The following is a 21,016-nucleotide window of genomic DNA, read 5'->3' on the forward strand; positions in this document are numbered from 1 at the left end:
TTGGAAATTTCTACTATAATTTCCAGTTTGCACCTTTACAAGGAGGAAGCCCATGCTGCTCCACACCTATATGTCACATGGGCATGGGAGGGGATGGGATCTACAGGGAGATGATTGAGCACTATAGATCTCGGGCAAAGTAAACTTGGAAGGAATGTAAACTCAAGGTACCCGAGTTTACTTCGCCTCCCTTCTCCCCTCCCAATTTAGAAGATTGAACCTGAGGCTATATGGGGGGAACTTGGGAAGTAAACTCGGGTACAAAAGTAAATTTGGGTTATGTGACAAGATCTAGGGCACCATAATTAGTGAAGGACCACGGGCCAGGGCCAATGCTCAAAAAAAACCTAGGTTTAGTGTAGTCCCACCTACAAATTTTGAAATTTACCTCTAAATTTTTATTTGAAGGTGAGAAAACCTACAAAATTTTGGAAAAATTAAAGTAATTTGGTGTAAAAACCTTCAAGTTTTGTCAATTTACCTCTATTGTTTCACATATGTAGGTTTGCCAAGTTTTTGGAAAAAAGTTTTTTTGGAGCACTGGCCGGGGCCAAGGCTAGAAAAAAACATTATTCCTAACCGATCAAAATAAGGGGAAACTTGAAATTCTCTCGATTTTCAGGTCAACATTTGAAGCTTTTGCCAGTAAGCACAATAAAACTTGTGCAAATTTTCCGGTTTTCTTAAAGGCAAGCTTAAAATCTAATCGGGATTTTATAATTTTAGCCGGCTAAAATACACTAGACCCCGGTTGTTTTCTAACACTGGCCGGGGCCTTTTTGATCCCATCTCCACTGAAGCTGCTGCCCAGCTAAAAGCCTTTCCCGCACACAATTTATTAGAAGGAATTGTGTGTGCACGTGCTGGCTCCAACATTGTCAGCATTGTTTGTGAGGCTGAGATTGAAACCGAATACAGCTGGTCGTGAAGTTGTGGACCAACGTCATCCAAAACTACTGCCTGCTCTCACATTTTTCTGCATGACTGAAAATTACCTCCCGTCTTTGCTCGTTTTTCACCGATGCACCACCATCATCCATGTGCGCAAGAGAAATCCCTCGCTCTCACTCCCACACGTTGTGGGTTCGAATACGCTTGACCTCCCCTCAAAATTGTTCATTCATGAAATTGTCAGACAGTTCAAAAATCTATTACTATTTCCCTGCAACATAGCAAGGGGAGACAGTATTCAAAAAACCGAGATTTTGTGTATTTCTACACCTGTGCAGTGTCAGAAAAAAACGGGGGTCTAGTGTATTCTAACCGGCTGAAATTATATAATCCCGGTTAGGTTTTAAGCTTGCCTTTAAGAAAACTGGCAAATTTACACAAGTTTTAGTGTAATTACCTGCAAAACCTTCAAATTTTGACCTAACAACTGGGAGAATTTCAAGTTTCCCCTTATTTTGATTGGTTAGGGAAAATGTATTTTTCTAGCCCTGCACCTTGACCATGCATGAGGCACAATTTTCCTGAAAAGTAACTCATGAACTGTGTTTTGCATGACGATTGCCTTATTCGGCCCCATGCACAAGCCGAGTTACCAAACCGGCCTGAGATTATGCTCTTGTCATGCTCACAAACACAAGGGGCAAAGATTGGTAGCTTTGGCTCACTTCCAAGTTCTACTCAACAAGGCTAACCTTCCTTTTGCTGCAAAGAAACCAGGCCTAGGGATGGAGGATGACACTTATTGGCTTTCCTAGAGTGGAAAAAGCCACTCAGCATTGACTGATATTTGGGAAGGTTACTTGCTCTTTTATTCTACACACTCATACTTCACCATCCCTTGATAACCAAAAAAAAGGAGATGTAATTAAGAGAAGACTTTGTTTGGCACAATCAATGCACACGTGTACTCCGAGGCTCGGGAAAGCTGATTTATTGAGCCAGTTTCAAATCCTCCTCTTTGTGATTGCAGAAGGAGAGGCCATGTAGCCATGAAAAACCCTAAAGCCCATAAGGTGGCATGGGCCCTCTTTGGTAAAAGTTTGTTGAATATGGTGTAGTAGCAAGGTCAGAGGGTTGGAGCCAACAATTGAAACCTCGAGGAGGGCAAATGGTGCCTCCCAGGAAGGTCTCCCACATTATGAAGGCTCACAGAAATCTGAGATGGGATTTAGTTTCTTCTCATCCCAATTTGAGAAATAATTTCTGGGGCTGAACAGGCTTTGGCATACCCGTCTTTTCCCAAGCCCTGATACATTTCATCCTCGCATGCACAAATCTCGCTTGCATTCAAAATTCATTGTGCAACTACTGCTGAAGCTGGATCGTGTCACTTGATACCATTTGGCAAATACTCAATGGCAATGCTGTCCTGATATCCAATAACTTCAAGCATTAGAGTTCATCTGGCAATATTGAAACTGAAAAAGAGTAGACAAGATGAGCTTTGCAGAGAACAATTCTCTGCAGCATGAGCTTCGGACTTTGCATTACAATTATTACAACGAGAACTGGGAAGAGAGAACGTAGGACGCTCTCCGCATTGACCCAGACTGACCAAATGAAAAAAAGCGGCACCGATCAGGCAACAAAAAGGCTAGGAGACCATCACCCCTCTCACAATTCTGAAGCCAGACAAAAAGCTGGCCCCGATTGCACACATAGAGATGTTGAGACCTGCATACAAGTCTCTCATGCGGGCAACTCACCGGAAGGTGAGAGCGCCACTGCCGGAGACGATGCAAGAGGTACAGCTATGGACATGCCAAAAAAATAAGCAGGCAAAAATCACCAAAAGTACAGGAAAATGGATACTAGCATATATGAGGCTCCCTATGTTGGCTGAACGAGCCCACTGCAAGGTCTTGTCTATCACTTCCTCCCGATCCCACGCATATCCCCAGGTTCTTCTTCACGGGAGAAGGGCTAAGCTTCCTTAGCTTCTTGTTCTGGAAACTCGGCTCTGCAATTGCTATTCTCTTCCTCATAATTGTCGCAGGGGAGCGGGAGCCAGAGCCACCACCGCCAGTCCCTTGCATACCTGCTGCAGTTGGAAGCGCATGGCCGGGAGCCAAGGATACCCTGGGGATATCTCTTGTGCTGAGAGCAGGGGGCGGGTAGCGCCATTGTGGAAGCGGCCCCGCAAGAAGGAGTGTTTGTAGCAAAGGCCCTGCCTGCATTACAGCTTGCAAGAGCTTACCTTTCTCTGGTAGAGAGCTAAGCATCACCTGAGGGTCTGCTTCAGGAGGCTCAGGAAGGTGGAACTGTCGCATTTGGGTAGGGGCTGCTTGTTGATGACAATATGTAGAGGAGACAGCAATAGATTGTGAGGTAGGGAAGGTTTCAGTAGATAAAACCTTGGCCAAAGGAGGCGTGACTGCAAATGAATGGGAAGCCATGGTTGATGCGGTTGCAGAAAATGGCGCCATCGATGATTGTGGATATGCCAAATTCTTGCCACTACATCCTGTTGCAATGGAATTGTTGCTGGTGAGAGACGGTATGTTCCTACCCATGGAAGGCATCGTTGAAGCACTTGTATTTATAGGAATGGCCACCGTCTCACCATTCACTGGCATTGCACACGAGGCACTAACTTTGGTAGGTAGCCTGTTGTTGCCCAAGTGTTGCATTTGAAGGGGTTCAATGGCTGCTGATGCCCCATTTTTGCACTCAAAAGAACTTGAAGATAAGGCATGGTTGGGAATCACAGAAGATACATCAATGTCACTCTCTGTCGCATCGTATGCTATTGTGGGCCCACTACCACCAACTAATGGTGTCAAAGGCAGAATTTGCTGAGTTGCATGTAATCCATTGCCGCCCATTGATGACGAGGGACATGGGATTGATGACGAGGGACATGGGACATTGCTTATCATGCTTGCCATGGTTATGGCTGGTGCCAATTCAGCTGCACCAGGTGAGAGGGCTGTCATTCCATCCAAGGACTCCAATGAAACTTGTCCTCTTTGAACTGATTGCACAGATACAGAGTTTGAATTTGAAGACGACTGGCGAGACAAGGAGCGAACAGAGGGTAAGACAGTGCTTACCCTTTCATCTGTCAATTGTTGTGGCTCTGAAAGGTTCAAGCATGGGGGAGTATCAAAACCCAAAACCTGATCAAGAGCTTCCCTAGGAATTTCTGGATGAGATATTTGCATTGCACTCCCATTACCAGGCTTCATATGAGAGAAGGGCTGGCCCTTGTCGCAGCTTTGCACCAAAGATTCAAGAGCTTGTTGGAGCTCAAAAGGAGTTGGGGCTCCGACGGGAGGACAGAAATCGTCACTATTGAGATGCTCTTCAAGCTCTTGCAAGCTCCATGGAGACATTGAAGAAGGCGAGGACACCATGGAGGAGGAATGCATGAAGCTAGATGCAGAATCGACCCCCATAGAAGGTGTCTGCTGAAGAAAAATGCATTCCTGAAGCCGTTGGCACTCCTCACGAGCTTCATCTCTCTCTTTTGTCATGATGCTCAGTAGCTCCTGAAGACGCCAGAGCTCGGTTTCTTGAAGTTGGCCCTCAGCTCGTACTTTCTGCAGCTCCATGGATATATACATGAGCTTGAAGAGGAGGTCGTCGGGGCTCTGCTTGAACAAAGAGAGAGAGAATTTAGAAAGATTGATAGCAAATGCTCTTCTGCGCATAGACAGGAAAACCACTTGCAAAGAAGCTAACTACAAAGAAAGGAGTAAAGCCAACTTCCAACGTACACATCCATGCTCATTAAAGCACCTGCTCATACACAGAAAAGAAAGGCACATTTGTCACAATACTTACATCAACACTACAAGGATTGAGAGAGGTGAAGGTAGAATGCCGAGTGGAGGCCGCCATAGCCATGAATATGCGTTCAGGGCCTTGATTGAAGAAGAAGCGATGGAAACCTTCAGCTTGATAGTACTCTGAGGAACCTCGCCTCCGAGAATGAGCTCGAGGGCAGCTTGACCACGACCAGAGGCGCTACTTCGCAGGATAGGGGTCACGCAGGTGTATATGTAGGTACAAGAGGACAAAGTGAAGGATTCAAGGATCTCATACACACACGCGCGCGCGCACACAAAACACACAGAAGATGGAGAGAGGCTAGTGCTCTACAGTGGATAGGTCCTAGCAAGCTCCCAAAGCTTAAGATGAGAGAGGAAAAGTGGCAAACGCAAGCTTCCAAGCTTCCCAACTACTCCCTTCCCCCTTGCAGGCTGCCCCCAACTGCCTCCAACCGATTCTCTCTCCTCTCTCTCTCTCTCTCTCTCTCTCTCCCCTGCTCCCTTGTATTACTAGCCTCCACCGTTGCCTTATATAAGCAGACATGCCCACACACCCTTGTTCCCCCCAATGTCTTGAGCTAAAGGTGTTTCCCACGCTCCCAAAGAAGGCCTTACTACAAAGGGCTCTTCAATGGATTTCAAACACCCATGTCTCTCATCTTCTATCTTTGAATTGTTGTATACACAACTCTTTGATTCTATCTAGGTGAGGATTGGTTTTTGACACTTTGTTGGTTAGCTCTGGAGGACGCATATAGGAGCTGTAAGTTTTTTGTGTTTCTTATATCAATTTCTTTTTTGGAAGGGAAAAATGTTCAATTTAAAGTGATTAGACAAATGTTCACTATCAAAATGAGCAAAAACAGGGTCATACTCAAGACAATCCAAGTTATTTTCGTCGAGTCGAGCAAAAGCTACATGCAATTGTGTAATTATTGGTATCGATGGGCACATGTATTATCTTACCCCATTTTGGTGTACTGAAGAGAGCTTGTTTGAGCTTCTCAAAAGCTTCTGTGCATTATGTTGCCCAATCAAGATGACTGGTAAAACATATAGAGGCTTAGCAATGTTGACATACAAGTATATAACATCCTACATATAGTAACCACAGCGACTTATAAAGATGTTTTTTTTCTCTAGGACTTCAAGGTATAGACACATTCGATATGACTAATATTTTATCAGTATTAGTAGCGATGCCATGCTTAGAAACTATATGGGGCCTAAGACCTTTCCTTGCCAAACCACATCAACTTGCACTCAAATCATGTGGACACATTCTTGGATAAACACTTGGTTAAGAGCATGGTATGCCCTTGGTGTTCTATCATTTTGTTATCTTGGACCTTGGTTTATTAGCCTCTTTGATACATCCTGTGAATTCCTCATAAACACCCTCTAAGTTCAAAGACAAGTTCAAGTCTACACTCAAAGAGCTCAAATGGGCTACTGTTACTTTTGAGGACATTTTGTTTAAAACATCCAAGCAAATTAGCTTTTCATAAACACTAATGGGAAGGAAAACAAGAAGATCAAGTGGGATTGATCGGTCATAAAGAAGCATTTTGCTTCAAAACGAAGGAAGAATAGCAAGCAAAAGTATCACGCACAAAGATTGATGCCATAGTTCAAGTTCGTGGTGATGCGGATTGTTATGGACTTTATAAGTCAAAAATTGCATTTGCATACTAGGCCATTGGAATGTTCTCAAATATACTAAGGGCTTTTCCCACAAGGCTTTCTAACTTTTGTAAATTTTTTGTATTTTTTTAACTATTTTATTTATACTAAAATAATTTATTTATTTTTTTACAAAACTCACGGTTGTAAGTAGATCATATTATTATAGGTTTAAAAAATACATATTTCGCCATGCTCATGACGAGCCATGACGGCTTCAAAGCAGAGAGTTTTCGAATAGCCGACAGTTCCTTGCCTTCCAAATACGTTTGAGATAATGAAATCTCACAATTTGTGTTGCGATAAGTAGCCCTAGGCTCTTAAACATCTTCCCTCCCACGAGGAGATCGTTCTTAAAGAAACCTATTTTCGAAGATTCAAAAGACCAGGAATATACTAAAATACCTTATTTAGCTTTTTTGGTTCTAGCCCATTATTAATCTTGTGGAAGCTTAGAATGAAATTAAATACAATGATGTTACATCATCTTTCCAATAAGTTGGCTTCTTTATCGTGCCAATATATTGGCCTTTGTTGATCAACTCAACAATTTCAGCCTTGAGGGGTATGCTTGACAAAATCCTCTATATCATGTGTGATTTGAACCTAAAACCCTCTTCACACATTTTGTGGATTGGAATAAACGTATCTCTCTTTTTTTTCATAAACTTGTAATTTTTTTTTCAAAATTGAATTAAAATGTCTCTCTTGTAAGTGTAAATCTGTAATCAATAGGAACTATAATATACCCTCCTACTGAACACACATGATACACCTACATACCTATAGGGTGCACCCCTCGAGATTTCAACGTGCTTTCATTAGAAACATATAGTTATAGAGTCATCCCATTGAAGAAGTATCATCTTCTTCCTTCTTCAACATCCTTTCTTCATCCTATAGAAGCATCATAGAAACATACAAGCTCTTGGAAACATGTGCATGCTTCTGTGTAGAAGAGTTTTAACTACAACCTTCCATGCATGACTCATGCGCGATAAATAACTTCTCCATCGTCTTCACCGGGAGTGATGAGAATAATTGACATGAAAAACTGTTGTTGCAAATTGCAAATAATATAAGACGTTGTTAAAACATAAAAGTTATACCATTGGGATGTAGAGCTTGAAGAGAGATTTTATTTGAATCCTAGTTTGTGCGACGCTCAAGTCTGCACATGCAACAATCTACTTGTTTCATTGAGAGAGTTCTACTTGCAAAAACATCCTTGAATCCCTCTTTTAGAGCTTTTGGCTTCTTATAATAGCATCCTTTTTTTAAAGCCTACATACTATAATTAGCTAAAAAGCACGCAAAGTATTTAAGCTTAGAAAGCAAACACTTGACCGTCAAAAATTTCACATCCAATGATAGATTCTTGATTGTGAAGGTATCCTCTTCAAATCTCCGTCCAATCTCCATGCATCAATCTCCAATTACAACACGGAGTTAGTTAACCACTAACTTAGGACATCAATCAAGTGCCATTGTTCAAGTCCAGCTATTTTCTAATCACATTCAAGTGATCTAACGTATTGTACATTATGTATGGATCATACATGCTAACCATCCAAGCAATATTGCCAAGATCATGGAGGGAGAATGGACACTTTACATCCCTCCTGTCCGAGAAAGCAATTGTCTTCAATTATACAAAGTTGCAGCAACTGCTTACTGTGTGTAGATAATATTTTTGTGAATAAATTACCATGGATTCCCATATGCTTCCTAATAATTTAACAAGATCACAAGCACATACAAAAAGATTCTAATTAAAACCACGAGTATCAAGTATGTGACTATATTAAATAATAACTAAAGAATGTTATCAAAAATAGAGTCATAGAATAAAATTTAGTATTTGGTATTGTTATCCTCACTCTTATTGAGAGAAGAATTTGGAAAGATTCTTCATTGTTTTCATTTTGAAATGGGCACCACCTATTAGAACACTCATGAAAAGAACATAGGAGAGAATATTGCTAAAAGATAAATTTGTTCTAAGAAATAGAAAGTGGGAAACTTACCAAATTTTATAGTCATATGCACAGGGACACATTTGGCATGCCATGTAACCAATCTTGTCCCCATTTGCTACTGGCTTATCTCTTGAATAGCATCCTCCTAAGATGAAGAGAGAGAAACAATACAACTTCCAATGTGTACCTTAATATACCAAGGGACAAAACAACTCTATCATCTTCTTGTAATTTTCTTCTTACAAATGTTAATACTTCAAATGAAATCAAGAAAACAAAAATCGGTGATCCATTGACACCCTTGACCCATTTTTCAAAGAGCTTTTGGCTTCTTTTAATAGCCTTTTCTCATCTTTTTATTAGTTTATATGTTTTGATTAGCTAAAAGCATGCAAAGCATTCAACCTTAGAAAGAAAGTACTTAACCTTCACAAATTCACACCTGACGATAGATTCTTGATAGAGGTTGCCTCTTTAAGCTTCCATAGGTGTTGCCATATAGCTTGTCTGCATGTATTTTCTGTCCACCCTTGGACACACAGTGGTGCCTTGGAGGAATGTGGCAAGTGTAGGGAGGGGTTTTGGTCGAGGGGAACTTGTTGCTGGATTTCCAAACCATAAGCTGGTTGCTTGGAGTTCTAGAAAAGAGAGGAGTAAATTAATGGATGCTTATCATGTTAGGGCTTGGTTAAGCAATATCATTTTCAACTTTGATTAAGAAGCAGTCTTTTTGGGTAGGGCACACTAATTTATATGTTAACAACCCAAATTTTGTTTTATTATAAACCAAAGTGTGGATCAAAAGAAGAAGTTAGGGAAAACCAACCAATGGTAGGGAAATTGATTGGCATATGAGCTACCATGGTAGGTTGTATCTTTGACAAAAGTTGAGCTAAATTGTCCTTGTTAGTGTGTGAGTTTGCATTGTCTTTAGGTGTGTTCAACTCTTTTGATGTAGTTGATGGTGAGGGCTTCTTTACAAGACAAGTTGATATATTTTGGCATTAGAGACAATATTTAAGGGATTTACCCCCATATAATCACTGAGTGTAATGGAAATGGACTATGAACATTGAGAATAACAAAATCAAGAAAATTGTAGTGAGCATTTTTATGAGAATACTTTGAGAAAATAGATGGTGAACTTGATTAAAGGTAGCAACATAAACATTATAATTAATTAACTTGGCATGAACAATACTTTGCAAGACAGAGAACTAGAGAACTTGATAACAGTTGAGGACTGGATTTATGTGGAGCCGGTCCCCCTCTAAAAGGCTTTTGTATAATAGCTTCTCCCATAAAGAGAGACTTGGTACAATACAAGCTTTGTGTTCCTTGAGACCTTGGTGGTGCAATGAAGAAAAAGAGCTTCATGCACCACAATTATGCCCGTAACTTAGCTAAATGAAAGCATTAACTTGTCCCTGGCCTCAGTCCTAAGACCTCAAAGACCTTCAAAGGTGGAGAGAGCTAGCAAGGAACAAGGGTAGGGAAGAGGAAGAAGAAGTATTCTTAGGAGAAATAAATAGCGTCCTCTCATACCATTACTCATAGAGCTTAGCATAGCATAGTAGCATAGTGATGGAGATGAAGAAGATGGCTAACATAGCATTGAAGCATGGATCTTGGTTGGATTTGCATTCAATAGCCAAGAGTTGTTGGTGTAGGCTCTCAACTTCTCAAGCTTGGAGAAGGAGATCTAGTTCTTGCACTTTCACAAAGTGAGAATGAGAGCATGTGAGTGTGTGTGAGAGAAAGTATACCCCCAAGCACGCCCCCAGCTTGCTTTGGTCAACCCCTCTTTGTAGCTCATCCTTGAATTTGATTGGACCCTTGCAAGCCTAGCCAATCACATGCTTAGTGCATATCAAGCAACAAGGGTAGCATTTGGACAAGTGTCCTCCTTACCCCTTTGAGAGAGAGGGCTTGATAATGCCTAGATAATTACTTTAAAAAACTAAATTCTCATTGGACCCCTTTAGAGGTCAACCAATAGGCTTTAGGAACCTTATGAGGGCAACATGGGGAGGAGCTTGACATGTTTCCTTGTTGCCTCTTTGACTTGGCTTGCCTTGAGTGAGTGTGTGTGTGTGTTCTCTCTCATGCCCCTACTTGTAAGGATTGCCCTCACTTGTGTAGGGATGCATGTTGACTTTGGAAACATCTCACCCCTTGAGCACCTTAGTCATGAAACCCCTCAAGCACCTTAATCATCAAGCATGACAAGCACCTCAAGCACCTTAGTCAGCAAGCACAAGAAGCACGACAAGCACCTTAGTCAGTAAGCACGACAAGCACCTCAAAGCTTGGGCTAGATTCCCACCTCAAGCTCAGCCCTAGCTTGCCTAAGGTCTTAGGTCTAAGGACTTCTAACACTAACCACTGGAGGTCTTTAATGAAGCTAACCCTAAGGTCTTTCAAGCTCCATTAGCTAGCATTGCTCTTTGACATACCATCTCTCATTTGGACCCATTAACTTTGGTCCCATGCTGAGATAGATCCATAAACACATGTCTATATTCTAACTCTTGTTCATGCTTATTCTCCCACATTAAATTATCCATTTAATATGAGAAAACCATTTGAGTTAGTTAGATATTAGGTTTTATGACATTACCTCTTGCTTGAAATCATAGTCGTCCTTGACTATGAGGTAGAGGAGATAAAGTCTTAGTCATTAGTCTATGTTTCTTAGTGGATAGAGGATCCCTTTTTATCCTACGACATCATTCCAAAATGGATGACTAATCCATTTGGTGCTTGGGGGACTTAGTTTCCGCAAGCATGTTTGGTCTTGAGTCCATTTCATTCTCTCAAAGTAGAGTGGCAAATTCTACTTGGTGTTTGAGAGACGTCGTCATCACAAACATGAATTTAAGCATGCATACTACTTAAATTTGTGCACAATTAAGAAAAAAAGAACTAGTGTTATAAGACAAAAACATTTTTCATTTAAAAAAATATTTACATTTGCTTATCTATTGTATTATTGTAAGCATTTCAGACAAGGTTCATCCTTTCCTTAAGCTGTGTTCCTTGCATCCATCTAGCATCTTCAAAAGGATAATTTTTGAATTTAATAAGATACGGTCGGATAATCTTACCATGTATTAGTATCTTGTCTTCATGTCAAAGAATCGATTCGGGCTGAAGCACCTCTTCTTGATCTTCGATCTCGGGCGGGTCCTCAATGATTGGTTCTTATGGCGACTCTCCTTTGTAAGGCTTAAGTAGGCTCACATGAACAGCATTGCGAATGAGCCAATGGCGAGGCAACTTGAGTTGATAGGACATCTCATTGATTGGTTTTAGGATTTGAAAAGGACCATAATATCTTTTTGCTAGTTTAGCACAATACTTTTGGTGGCCTGTAGGATTTTTTCCCGTAGTCTTCCTCAATAGAGCTTTGGGAAATTTGAGTAGGACCCAATCATTTTCCTTGAAAGCTAAGGCCCTTATGTGCTTGTTAGTAGTAGCCTTTTACCTTTGTTGCGAGATGGACATAGCCTCCTTAATCTTTTGGAAAGATTCCTGTAGGTCTCGGCTATACTCATCGGTAGCAAAGATCTTCCCATGTGCCTTCAATGATTTTGAAAGGTGCTTTCCGCGTAGTAGTATGGACAATGTTATTGTATGCATACTCTACAAGCGTTAGGTACTTTTCCCATTGCAAACATTGATCTACTTTGTTAACATAGGTCTTAAGTAGTCTAGAATTGTAAGGCTGGCTATTTCACTTTGGCCTTGTTACCATATACATGTGGTAGTGATGTGTGTGAACACACTAGGACCGTCGGGGCATGTTTTCCCTCTTTAGGAGGTTTTTTCCCCCGAGCATTGTATATACGCCCATCACTCTAGGGCTATCTATCTTTCCATTGCACACTAAGAAGCATACTCTCTATTGTGTGCCTTGAGCTTCCTTCGTCTTCTCCAAGCTGTGTGTGTTTCTCTGCAACCTTAATTCCAACAATTGGTATCAGAGCAAGTCACGTCCTCCCAGGCTTAGTCGCTAGCTGCTCCAGCACATGCCTGCTCACTTTCTCCGATTTCAGTGAGCTTTGGCGAGCGTTCGCAGGTCGACAAATATTTTGGGAGGACTCGTAGAGCTTGGTCTGCTTAGAATTTTGATTTGGGCTCATTTCGGCCTCCATTTCCACTACAGGCAGTAATGTACAGGCTATTTCATTGTTTTGTGTAGACTTTTTGTCAGTGCCGTTTTTTGCATAACAGGTGCCTTATAATCTTCTACGGTTTGTGCTATATAGCACAGGTTGTTCTCGCTCCGTTTCTCCTATTTTTGGGCAGTTTTCACATTAGGTGCAGCATTTACCATGGCTGACAACAACAACACAGATGTGTTCAAGATGTTTGCTACTGAGGAAAGGTTGGATAGGGACAACTACCCTATGTGGGCTTATATGATGCAACATGTTCTTGTGTCAAAGGGTGTCTGGAACATTGTGCAGGGCATTGATGTACGTCTTGGTTCTGAGGATGTAGGCGATGTTGAGGATGTTGCAGGTCTTGTTGCAAGGATTGCAGCTGTTAGAGTTGTTTTGCCTACGACAGAACAAGCTCATTGGGATGTTAAGGATGCGCAGGCTCATGCATTGATTGCGTTGTCTGTGAAGCGCACCATTGTTCCTCACATCCGTTTAGCAAAATCTGCAAAACAGGCTTGGGATATTTTAGCAGGTCTTTATGCAAGCCGCAATGACGCTAAAATTGCTTTGCTGCGTAAAGAGCTGGAGTCGAAGATTATGCATGAGGAAGATGATATGGACACTTTCCTTGCTAGTGTCAAGGATATCAATGAGCAGCTTATTTCTGCAGGTGAAGTCATTTCAGACAGTTCCCTTGTGCAGACTGTTCTTGATGCCTTACCAGATTCCTACCAGACTTTTGCTAGTACTTGGAGACTGATGACCCAAGGAAATCCTAAAGTTGTCAAGTTTGATGCATTATGCAAATTGCTATTGCAAGAGTCACTTTCTAGAAAAAACAAGCTAGGCAGCGTGCAGTTAAACAGGCTTTTAGTGCTTCTCAAAGAAAGGGTGGTAACAATAATGCAGCCACTTCTTATGGTTCTGCTGTGAGTGGCAAAAAATTCTGTTCCTAATGCTTCTACTGGCAGCACTTCGTCTGGAAATTCTGGTGATAAGGGCAAAAAAAAGATGCGTTGCCATTATTGTAAAGCCAATGATCACTTGATCAAGTCGTGTCCTAAGTTGAAGGCCAAAGAGGCTAACAAGAAAGAGGGTGGTTCCACTGCAAATGATGGTTCCACTACAAATGCAGCCATTGTTGAGTCTTCTGTGAAAGGAGACTGTAATGCTGATGTTGATGCAGAATGGGCTTTTAGAGCAGAGTGCACTTACAATCCTGCTGTCCATGATGCATGCTTGTCAGTTGCTCCAGATTCACATGTGTGGTATTTTGACAGTGGTGCTACAAAGCACATTACCTCACATCGTGAATTGTTTACCTCTCTCGAGTCAGTCCCTCATGGGAATTCAGTCACTTGTGCCAACAACGCCTCTTATCTAGTTCAAGGAGTTGGAAAGATTGTGCTCACTGCTGCTAATGCCAGTTCCTTCACACTTGTCGATGCACTTTATGTACTTGGGATCAAGAAGAATCTCTTGTCTGTATCCGCACTTGCTAGACTTGGACTTGTAGTCAAATTTGTGGATGACAGATGTACAATTCATGATCTCAGTTTTGGTGATGAAATTGTTGCATCTGGCCTTTTGTGCCGTGGGCTGTATAAGCTCAATTTGTATGACAAGTGTGGAAAATTTTTTGCAAATGCTGTTGCAGATTCAAGGGCTATTTCAGATGCAAAACTTTGGCATGCACGTTTTGGTCATCTAAATTTTGCCAGTTTGCTGCGTTTGCAGAAATCTGATATGGTTGCTTCTTTGCCGTCTCTTGAAGCACCTGTCAAACATGTTTGTGAAGGCTGTATTTTGGGTAAGATGCAGCGTTCCAAAGGATGGTTCTATTCGGGCCACATGCAGGTTGCAGCTTGTGCATAGCGATGTTTGTGGGCCCATGCAAACTCCGTCCTTAGGCAATTACCTGTACTTCGTGACTTTCATTGATGATTACTCCAGGCATGCATGGGTATTTCTGCTTAAAGCGAAGTCCGAAGTTTTTATGTGCTTCAAACAATTTCTGGCTATGGCTGAAAATGTCTCGAAATGTACTATGGGCACCCTCCGTTCCGATCGAGGGGGGGAGTATATGTCTCATGAATTTAATGCATTTCTGGCTAGTCATGGGATAAAACACCAATGTACAGTGCCTTATACACCTCAGAAAAATGGTGTTGCTGAGAGGAAAAACAGGTCACTGACGGAAATGGCACGATGTATGGTCAAAAGTCAAGCTTTGCCGCATTCTTTTTGGCTTGAGGCCATCATGTTTTCCACTTATGTACTTAACAGGTGTCCTACGAAAGCTTTGCAGTCTATTACTCCATATGAAGCATGGCATGATAGAAGCCTTCTATTGAGCACATGCGTGTTTTTGGCTGTTTGGCATATGCTTTGGTGCCACAAGTGCAGCGCAGAAAACTGGATGATAAGGCTGTCAAATATATTTTGTTGGTTATAGTCCTGAAAGCAAAGGTTACAGGTTGTATCATCCGCAACAAAACGTATTCTGGTTTCTCGGGATGTAGTGTTTGTGGAAGATTTTGTTCAGCCCTTGCTGTCATGTACTAGAGATAGTAATGTAAGCTCACGGGACATTTATGACACTTTGTTGCCTCTTTTTAGTGGTGGAAATACGAATGTAAGTTCCAATGAGGCAAATGTACAGCCTATGGGGGTTTCTAAAAATGTTTTAGATCAGCCTATTACTGATGCAGATGTACATGATGTACTTGATGTGGAAAGGGCTGAAAATGAGCAGGCTAGAGGTATGCCAAAATGGCTGGTGCACACTTTGCGTGACAGTAAATTGGATGCACCTTTGTCTAGTCGTACATGTTCAGAATCTCGCCATGCATCTTATGCATCAGATTTTTATGCTTTGGCTGTGTCTAGCTTACATTATGTTGAGGAGCCTCTGTCTTTTGATGAAGCACAAAATTCAGAAAATTGGATGGCTTCCATGCAATCAGAATATGATGCACTTATAGAGAATGACACATGGACTTTATGTGATTTGCCTCCTGGCAAAAAGGCCATTGGTACGAAGTGGGTTTACAAGTTGAAACGGATGGTGAGATCGATCGCCATAAGGCTCGACTTGTTGCAAAGGGTTATGCACAGCAAAAAGGCATCGATTATGAAGAGACTTTTGCTCCCACTTGTCGTATGACTATTGTACGTTTTCTATGTGCATTGGCAGCTCATTTTGGTTGGGATGTACATCAATCAGACATTGTTACTGCTTTCTTGAATGGTGACGTATTTGAGGAAGTTTATGTAACGCAGCCTCGCGGTTTTGTCATAAAAGGACAAGAGGACAAAGTGTGCAGATGTAAGAAGGCTTTGTATGGGTTGAAGCAATCTCCTCGTGCTTGGTATGAGAAAGCTGACACTCATTTGGTCAAACAAGGCTTTCGTAACAGTCCAACAGAAAGCACATTGTATGTAAAGCGTGAGGGTGATGTACTTCTCATTGTGGTTCTTTATGTTGATAATTTGTTGATCAATGGACCAAATGAGAGACATATTGCTGAATTTAAGGCTGATTTGAATGCTACTTTCAAGATGAAAGATTTGGGGTTGTTGCATCATTACTTGGGTATACAGTTTAAGCAGTGTGATGGTGGTATTGCCTTGTGTCAGAAAAGTTACATAGAGACATTGCTATGTAAGTTTGGACTTGAGGATTGCAAACCTATTGCTACTCCCATGGAAACAGGTTTGAAGTTGAGTCTACATGATGCTGGCGATCCTACTGATGTCACTCTTTACCAAACTGCTGTTGGCTGCCTCATTTATGTATGCAACACAAGGTCGGATATTCAGTTTGCAGTCTCACAGGTCAGCAGATTTATGCATAGCCCAGGGTCTAAGCATTGGCAGGCTATCAAGAGAATTTTCCGCTACCTTAGTGGCACTTTACATCTTGGCTTGTTTTATCCCAAGGGGGGATCATTGCCGTGCCAGACTTACATGCTTTTTCGGACTCAGATTGGGCTGGTTGTTTTGACACGCGAGTGTCCACAAGTGGTTTTTGTTTCATGCTTGGCAGTTCATGTATATCATGGTTGAGCAAGAAGCAACCTACTGTGGCCACTTCAAGTTGTGAGGCTGAGTACAGGGCAGTATTCACAGCTACGGTTGAGTGTGTATGGCTCAGACGCCTTATGGATGATTTGGGTGTTGGACAGGACACTGCCAACACTATCTACACTGATAGTCAGAGCGCATTGGCAGTTGTGAGGAACCCAGTTTTTCATGCTCGCACAAAGCACATTGAGGTGCATTACCACTATGTCAGAGAGAGGCTCTCAGCAGGAGAGATCAGCTTGGCTTATGTGCCAACACAGGACAACCTTGCAGATCTTTTCACAAAGGCATTGTCTCGTGAGAAGCTTGAAGCTTTCCGCAAAGCTTTGGGCTTACTCCCCTTTGTGGACTGATCCTGTCCTCAAGGCATGGCACTTGCCTTTACTCATGTGCCAGCTCTCATTCACCGCATCACTCCAGGGAGGATTTGTTACGATATACAAGTGGTAGTGATGTGTGTGAACACACTAGGACCACTGGGGCATTTTTTCCCTCTTTAGGAGGTTTTTTCCCCCGAGCATTGTATATACGCCCATCACTCTAGGGCTATCTATCTTTCCATTGCACACTAAGAAACATACTCTCTATTGTGTGCCTTGAGCTTCCTTCGTCTTTTCCAAGCTCTGTGTGTTTCTCTGCAACCCTAATTCCAACAGGCCTTCCATTTGTGGGTGATACGCCGAAGAGAAATTGAGCCTAGTACCTATATTCTCAAAGACACCCTTCCAAAAATTACTGGTCATTCAAGGATCTCTATCCAACACTATTGATGTTGGCAAGCCATGGTGTTTAAAAATTGGAGATATGAAGAGGGTTGCCATTTGGTGTGCCTTAATAGTCTTTTTGATAGGTATAAAATGGGCTTGTTTACTAAACCTATCTAGTATTGTCCATATTCTCATATTCCCATGGATGGACTTGGGCAATCCAAAGACAAAATACATGGCCCATGCTCTCCCATGGTGAATTAGGAATTGGCAAAGGGTGGAGCAATCCAGGTTTCTTTCCCTATCATACTTTGTCTTTTGGCATACCACACATTTTGACACATAGTCTTGTATGTCCGTCTTCATCGTAGGCCAATAGAAATACATCTCTACTACGTGAAGGGTAGGTTGAATCCCTCGATGCCCCTCATAGGAAGGATCATGGGATTCATACATCACTTTCTCATGAAGAGAGTGAGTAACACATAGCCCATTTCCATAGAGAAGATAATAATCTTGCAAGGTGAATGGTTCTTCTTTCTTCTCTAAGGCAAGGGCTGAAACTACATCTTTAAAATCGGGGTTAGTAGCATACTCATCTATCATAGGAGATAGATCATTGTGAGTTGCTATGGACACCTCATTGTCTCTTGGCCGTCGTGATAGTGCATCGGCTACTTGATTGTGCTTGCCAACAATGTGAGCAATATGAAAATTGAATTGCAAAAGAAAATTTTCCCACCTCATTTGTTTGTTGGAGCTTGGTTTGCATCATGAAGTACTTAAGACTTTGGTGATCCATACGTAGGATGAATAGAGTCCCCAAAAGATAGTGCTTCCATGTGTCGAGGTCATGTAGGACAACTAGTAGGTCCTTCTTGTAGATGCCCAATACTCGCTCGTCGGAATTGAGTCTTTGACTCTCATATGCTATGTCATGCTCTTCTTGAAGAAAAACTGCTCCAAGGCAATCTCCACAAGCATCACATTGGACCTCAAATGGTTTTGAGAGATCCAGAAGTGTAAGCACGGACTGAGAGGTAAGATTTTCTTTAAGATTTTCAAAAGAACTTTTCTCTTTAGCAGTTCATATGTACTTAATAATTTTCTTGGTCAAGTCATGTAGTGGTCCTGCTATTTCGGAGAATTTTGGTTATGAAGCATCTATAGTATGCACACATACCAATAAAGCTTTGTAGCTCATGTAGATTCCTTGGGTTAGGCTATCCTTTTATTACCTCAAGCTTGGTTGGATCCATATTGATACCATCTTGAGAGATAATATGACCTAAGCATGGAATCTCTTGGAGGAAAAATTCACTCTTCTTTTGGTTAATGAAAAGTTTATTCTCCCTCATAGCTTGAAAAACTACCTAGAGGTGTTGCTTATGCTCCTCCAAAGATTTGGAGTAGATGATAATGTCATCAAAGAACACTCCAGTGAACTCTGTAGGGTCTAAATATTTTCTCCATTAGGCGGTTGAACGTGGCTGGAGAATTTGTCAAACCAAAAGGCATGACAAGATATTCATAAAGACCAAACATTGAACGGAACGCAGTCTTTTTGATATCTTCATTCACTATCCTTATTTGATGATAGCCACTTTTAAGGCCAATCCTACTAAAGTAGTTCAAATCTTGTAGCTTATCAAACATGTCTTCTACTTGCGATACGTGAAATTTGTTTTTGATAGTGATACGATTTAGTGCTCGATAGTCCACACACGTGGTATGTGCCATCTTTCTTTTGCACTAAAAGGAGTGGAGAACAAAAGGGAGAGGAGCTAGGCCTCACCATCCCCTTGTCTATCAGCTCGTGCACTTGCCTCATAGTCTCCTCTTGTTGAACTTGAGAAACTCTATAAGGAGGTTTATTTGGTGGTGAGCTCCTAGGTAGAAGTTCTATCTTATGGTCATCATCCCCTCGTTTTGGAGGTAACTACATAGGGATGTCATCAATAAATACATCTTGGAATCTATTTAGAAAATTAGACAAGTCTAATTCTTCTTGATTCCTACCACTTTGATTTGCTAAAACATTAGCATCATTAGAGACTCTTTGACAAAAATCATGTACGAGGAATTTGAGCTTTTCATTGACTTATCAAAAGCAGGTGAATTTACAAGTGGTATAGTATGATCGTACTTATTAACATCTATATACATGCTCTTTTTCTTGTAGGTGAAGTAGATTCTCCTTTCAGGGAAATGCATGTTGGCAGACATGCGGTTGAACCATGGTGCCCCTAGGATAACATCCTCGTGTTGGAGAGGAGAGATAAAAAATTCTTCTTTGTCGACGTAGCTTTGGACATGAAACCTCAACTTCCCAATCAAGGGAGTAACAGAGGCTTGTTGTCCATTGAAAGCCCCATCGGTAGTTACAATATCTCCCATCTCAAAAGCTTGTATGCCCAACTTTGTGGCCAACTCCGTTGATATGAAGTTGTGAGTAGAGCCATGATCAAATAGGATGGAGGCATCATGCTTCCTCACCTTCCCCCAAGCATATGAAAGGGATGATCCTTTGCAATGAGCATCTTATTTTGGAGCTTTGACCGTGGAAGCTTTAGGAATCTCATTGCGGGCATTTCTTTTGGGGCAAAAACGATAAACCATGTCCTTGTTCTCCACACTCAAAGCATTTGTGTTCTTTACAAAAAGACTCTAGCTCTTCACGAAAGAGTTTGCTGTAAAACTCTTTTCTCCTTGGTCTTGTTGTTGTTGTTGTTGGAATTGCCTTGGGAAGAACTTTGAGCATTGTTCTTCCCCTTTGCATCATTTTGATCTTTGTTTTCCATGGGCTTGGCATTCCTTTTAGCCCCTTGTTGGAAATTGATACGAGATGCAACCATCGTGTGGTGGATGAATTTGATGATAGAACCAGGCCATTAGGAGTTGACATACTCGGCCATTTCTTCATGTAATCCCGCACAAAATTGTTTCTTTTTCTTGACGAAGTCTATCTTCTGAAATACTGTAGCTTTGAGATGTAAATCCCAAAACTTGTCTACATATTTGTGGATAGACTTGTGGGAAAGTAGCTTCAAACTCTGCCATTTGGTGAGCACTTTATCTTTGGCGTCGCTTGCAAGAAATTTCTTCATGATGGAAACTCGTAGAGTTTTACATGCATGTCTTTGGAGCTTCGTCGTTGCCACGAGGGCTAGCCCACCATTGAAGAGCAGATTTTTGAAAGTGCATAGCTACATGATGTAGCTTAGAGGACTCTGTGAAGACCTCGCCTCCAAAGGCCGCATCAAACTATTGGATGAAGGCCAATACTTTGTCAATAGCACCAAAGGTGCCATCATAGGTGAGAAAAGAGATACTCTTTCCTCCCTCTTTGAACTTCTTAAGTTTTTGGGACCTTTTTCAAGAAGGGTAGGATTTGTGATGTCCTCTCTGCTTGTATTCTCTAGGAGAATAACCGCTGCTTTCGTCAAAAGTGGAAGAAGGTGAAGAAGAAGGAGAAGAGGGTGACCTCTTTCTTGCCTTTTTCTTCCTTTGTTTCCTCTCTTCCCTTTCAAAGTTACGAGGAGAAGGACTATATGATGATCTTTTCCTCTTGGAAGGAGTTGGGGATTGTCGATACTGCCATCTTCGTGGAGCCACAGCTTCAGGATGCACTCCACCAAGACTTAATCTGGCTTATCTCCTATCCATTT

At 41.6% G+C, this 21,016-nt stretch overlaps 1 protein-coding gene across 1 annotated transcript; it reads right to left on the reverse strand.

Annotated features, from left to right (window-relative positions):
- Positions 1-2,343: 2,343 nt before the first annotated feature.
- LOC147419850 (uncharacterized) lies at positions 2,344-5,211 on the reverse strand. Its single transcript, XM_086506143.1, has 2 exons — positions 4,738-5,211; positions 2,344-4,544 (listed from the first exon to the last, which is right to left on the reverse strand). Exons 1-2 carry the CDS (start codon positions 4,798-4,800, stop codon positions 2,763-2,765), a joined length of 1,845 nt encoding a protein of 614 aa, XP_086362269.1. The 5' UTR covers positions 4,801-5,211; the 3' UTR covers positions 2,344-2,762.
- Between the last annotated feature and the right edge of the window lie 15,805 nt (positions 5,212-21,016).

The sequence above is a fragment of the Adiantum capillus-veneris genome, chromosome 29, assembly GCF_014529385.1.
Source record: "Adiantum capillus-veneris isolate H3 chromosome 29, ASM1452938v2, whole genome shotgun sequence".
NCBI classification, from domain to species: Eukaryota; Viridiplantae; Streptophyta; class Polypodiopsida; order Polypodiales; family Pteridaceae; genus Adiantum; species Adiantum capillus-veneris.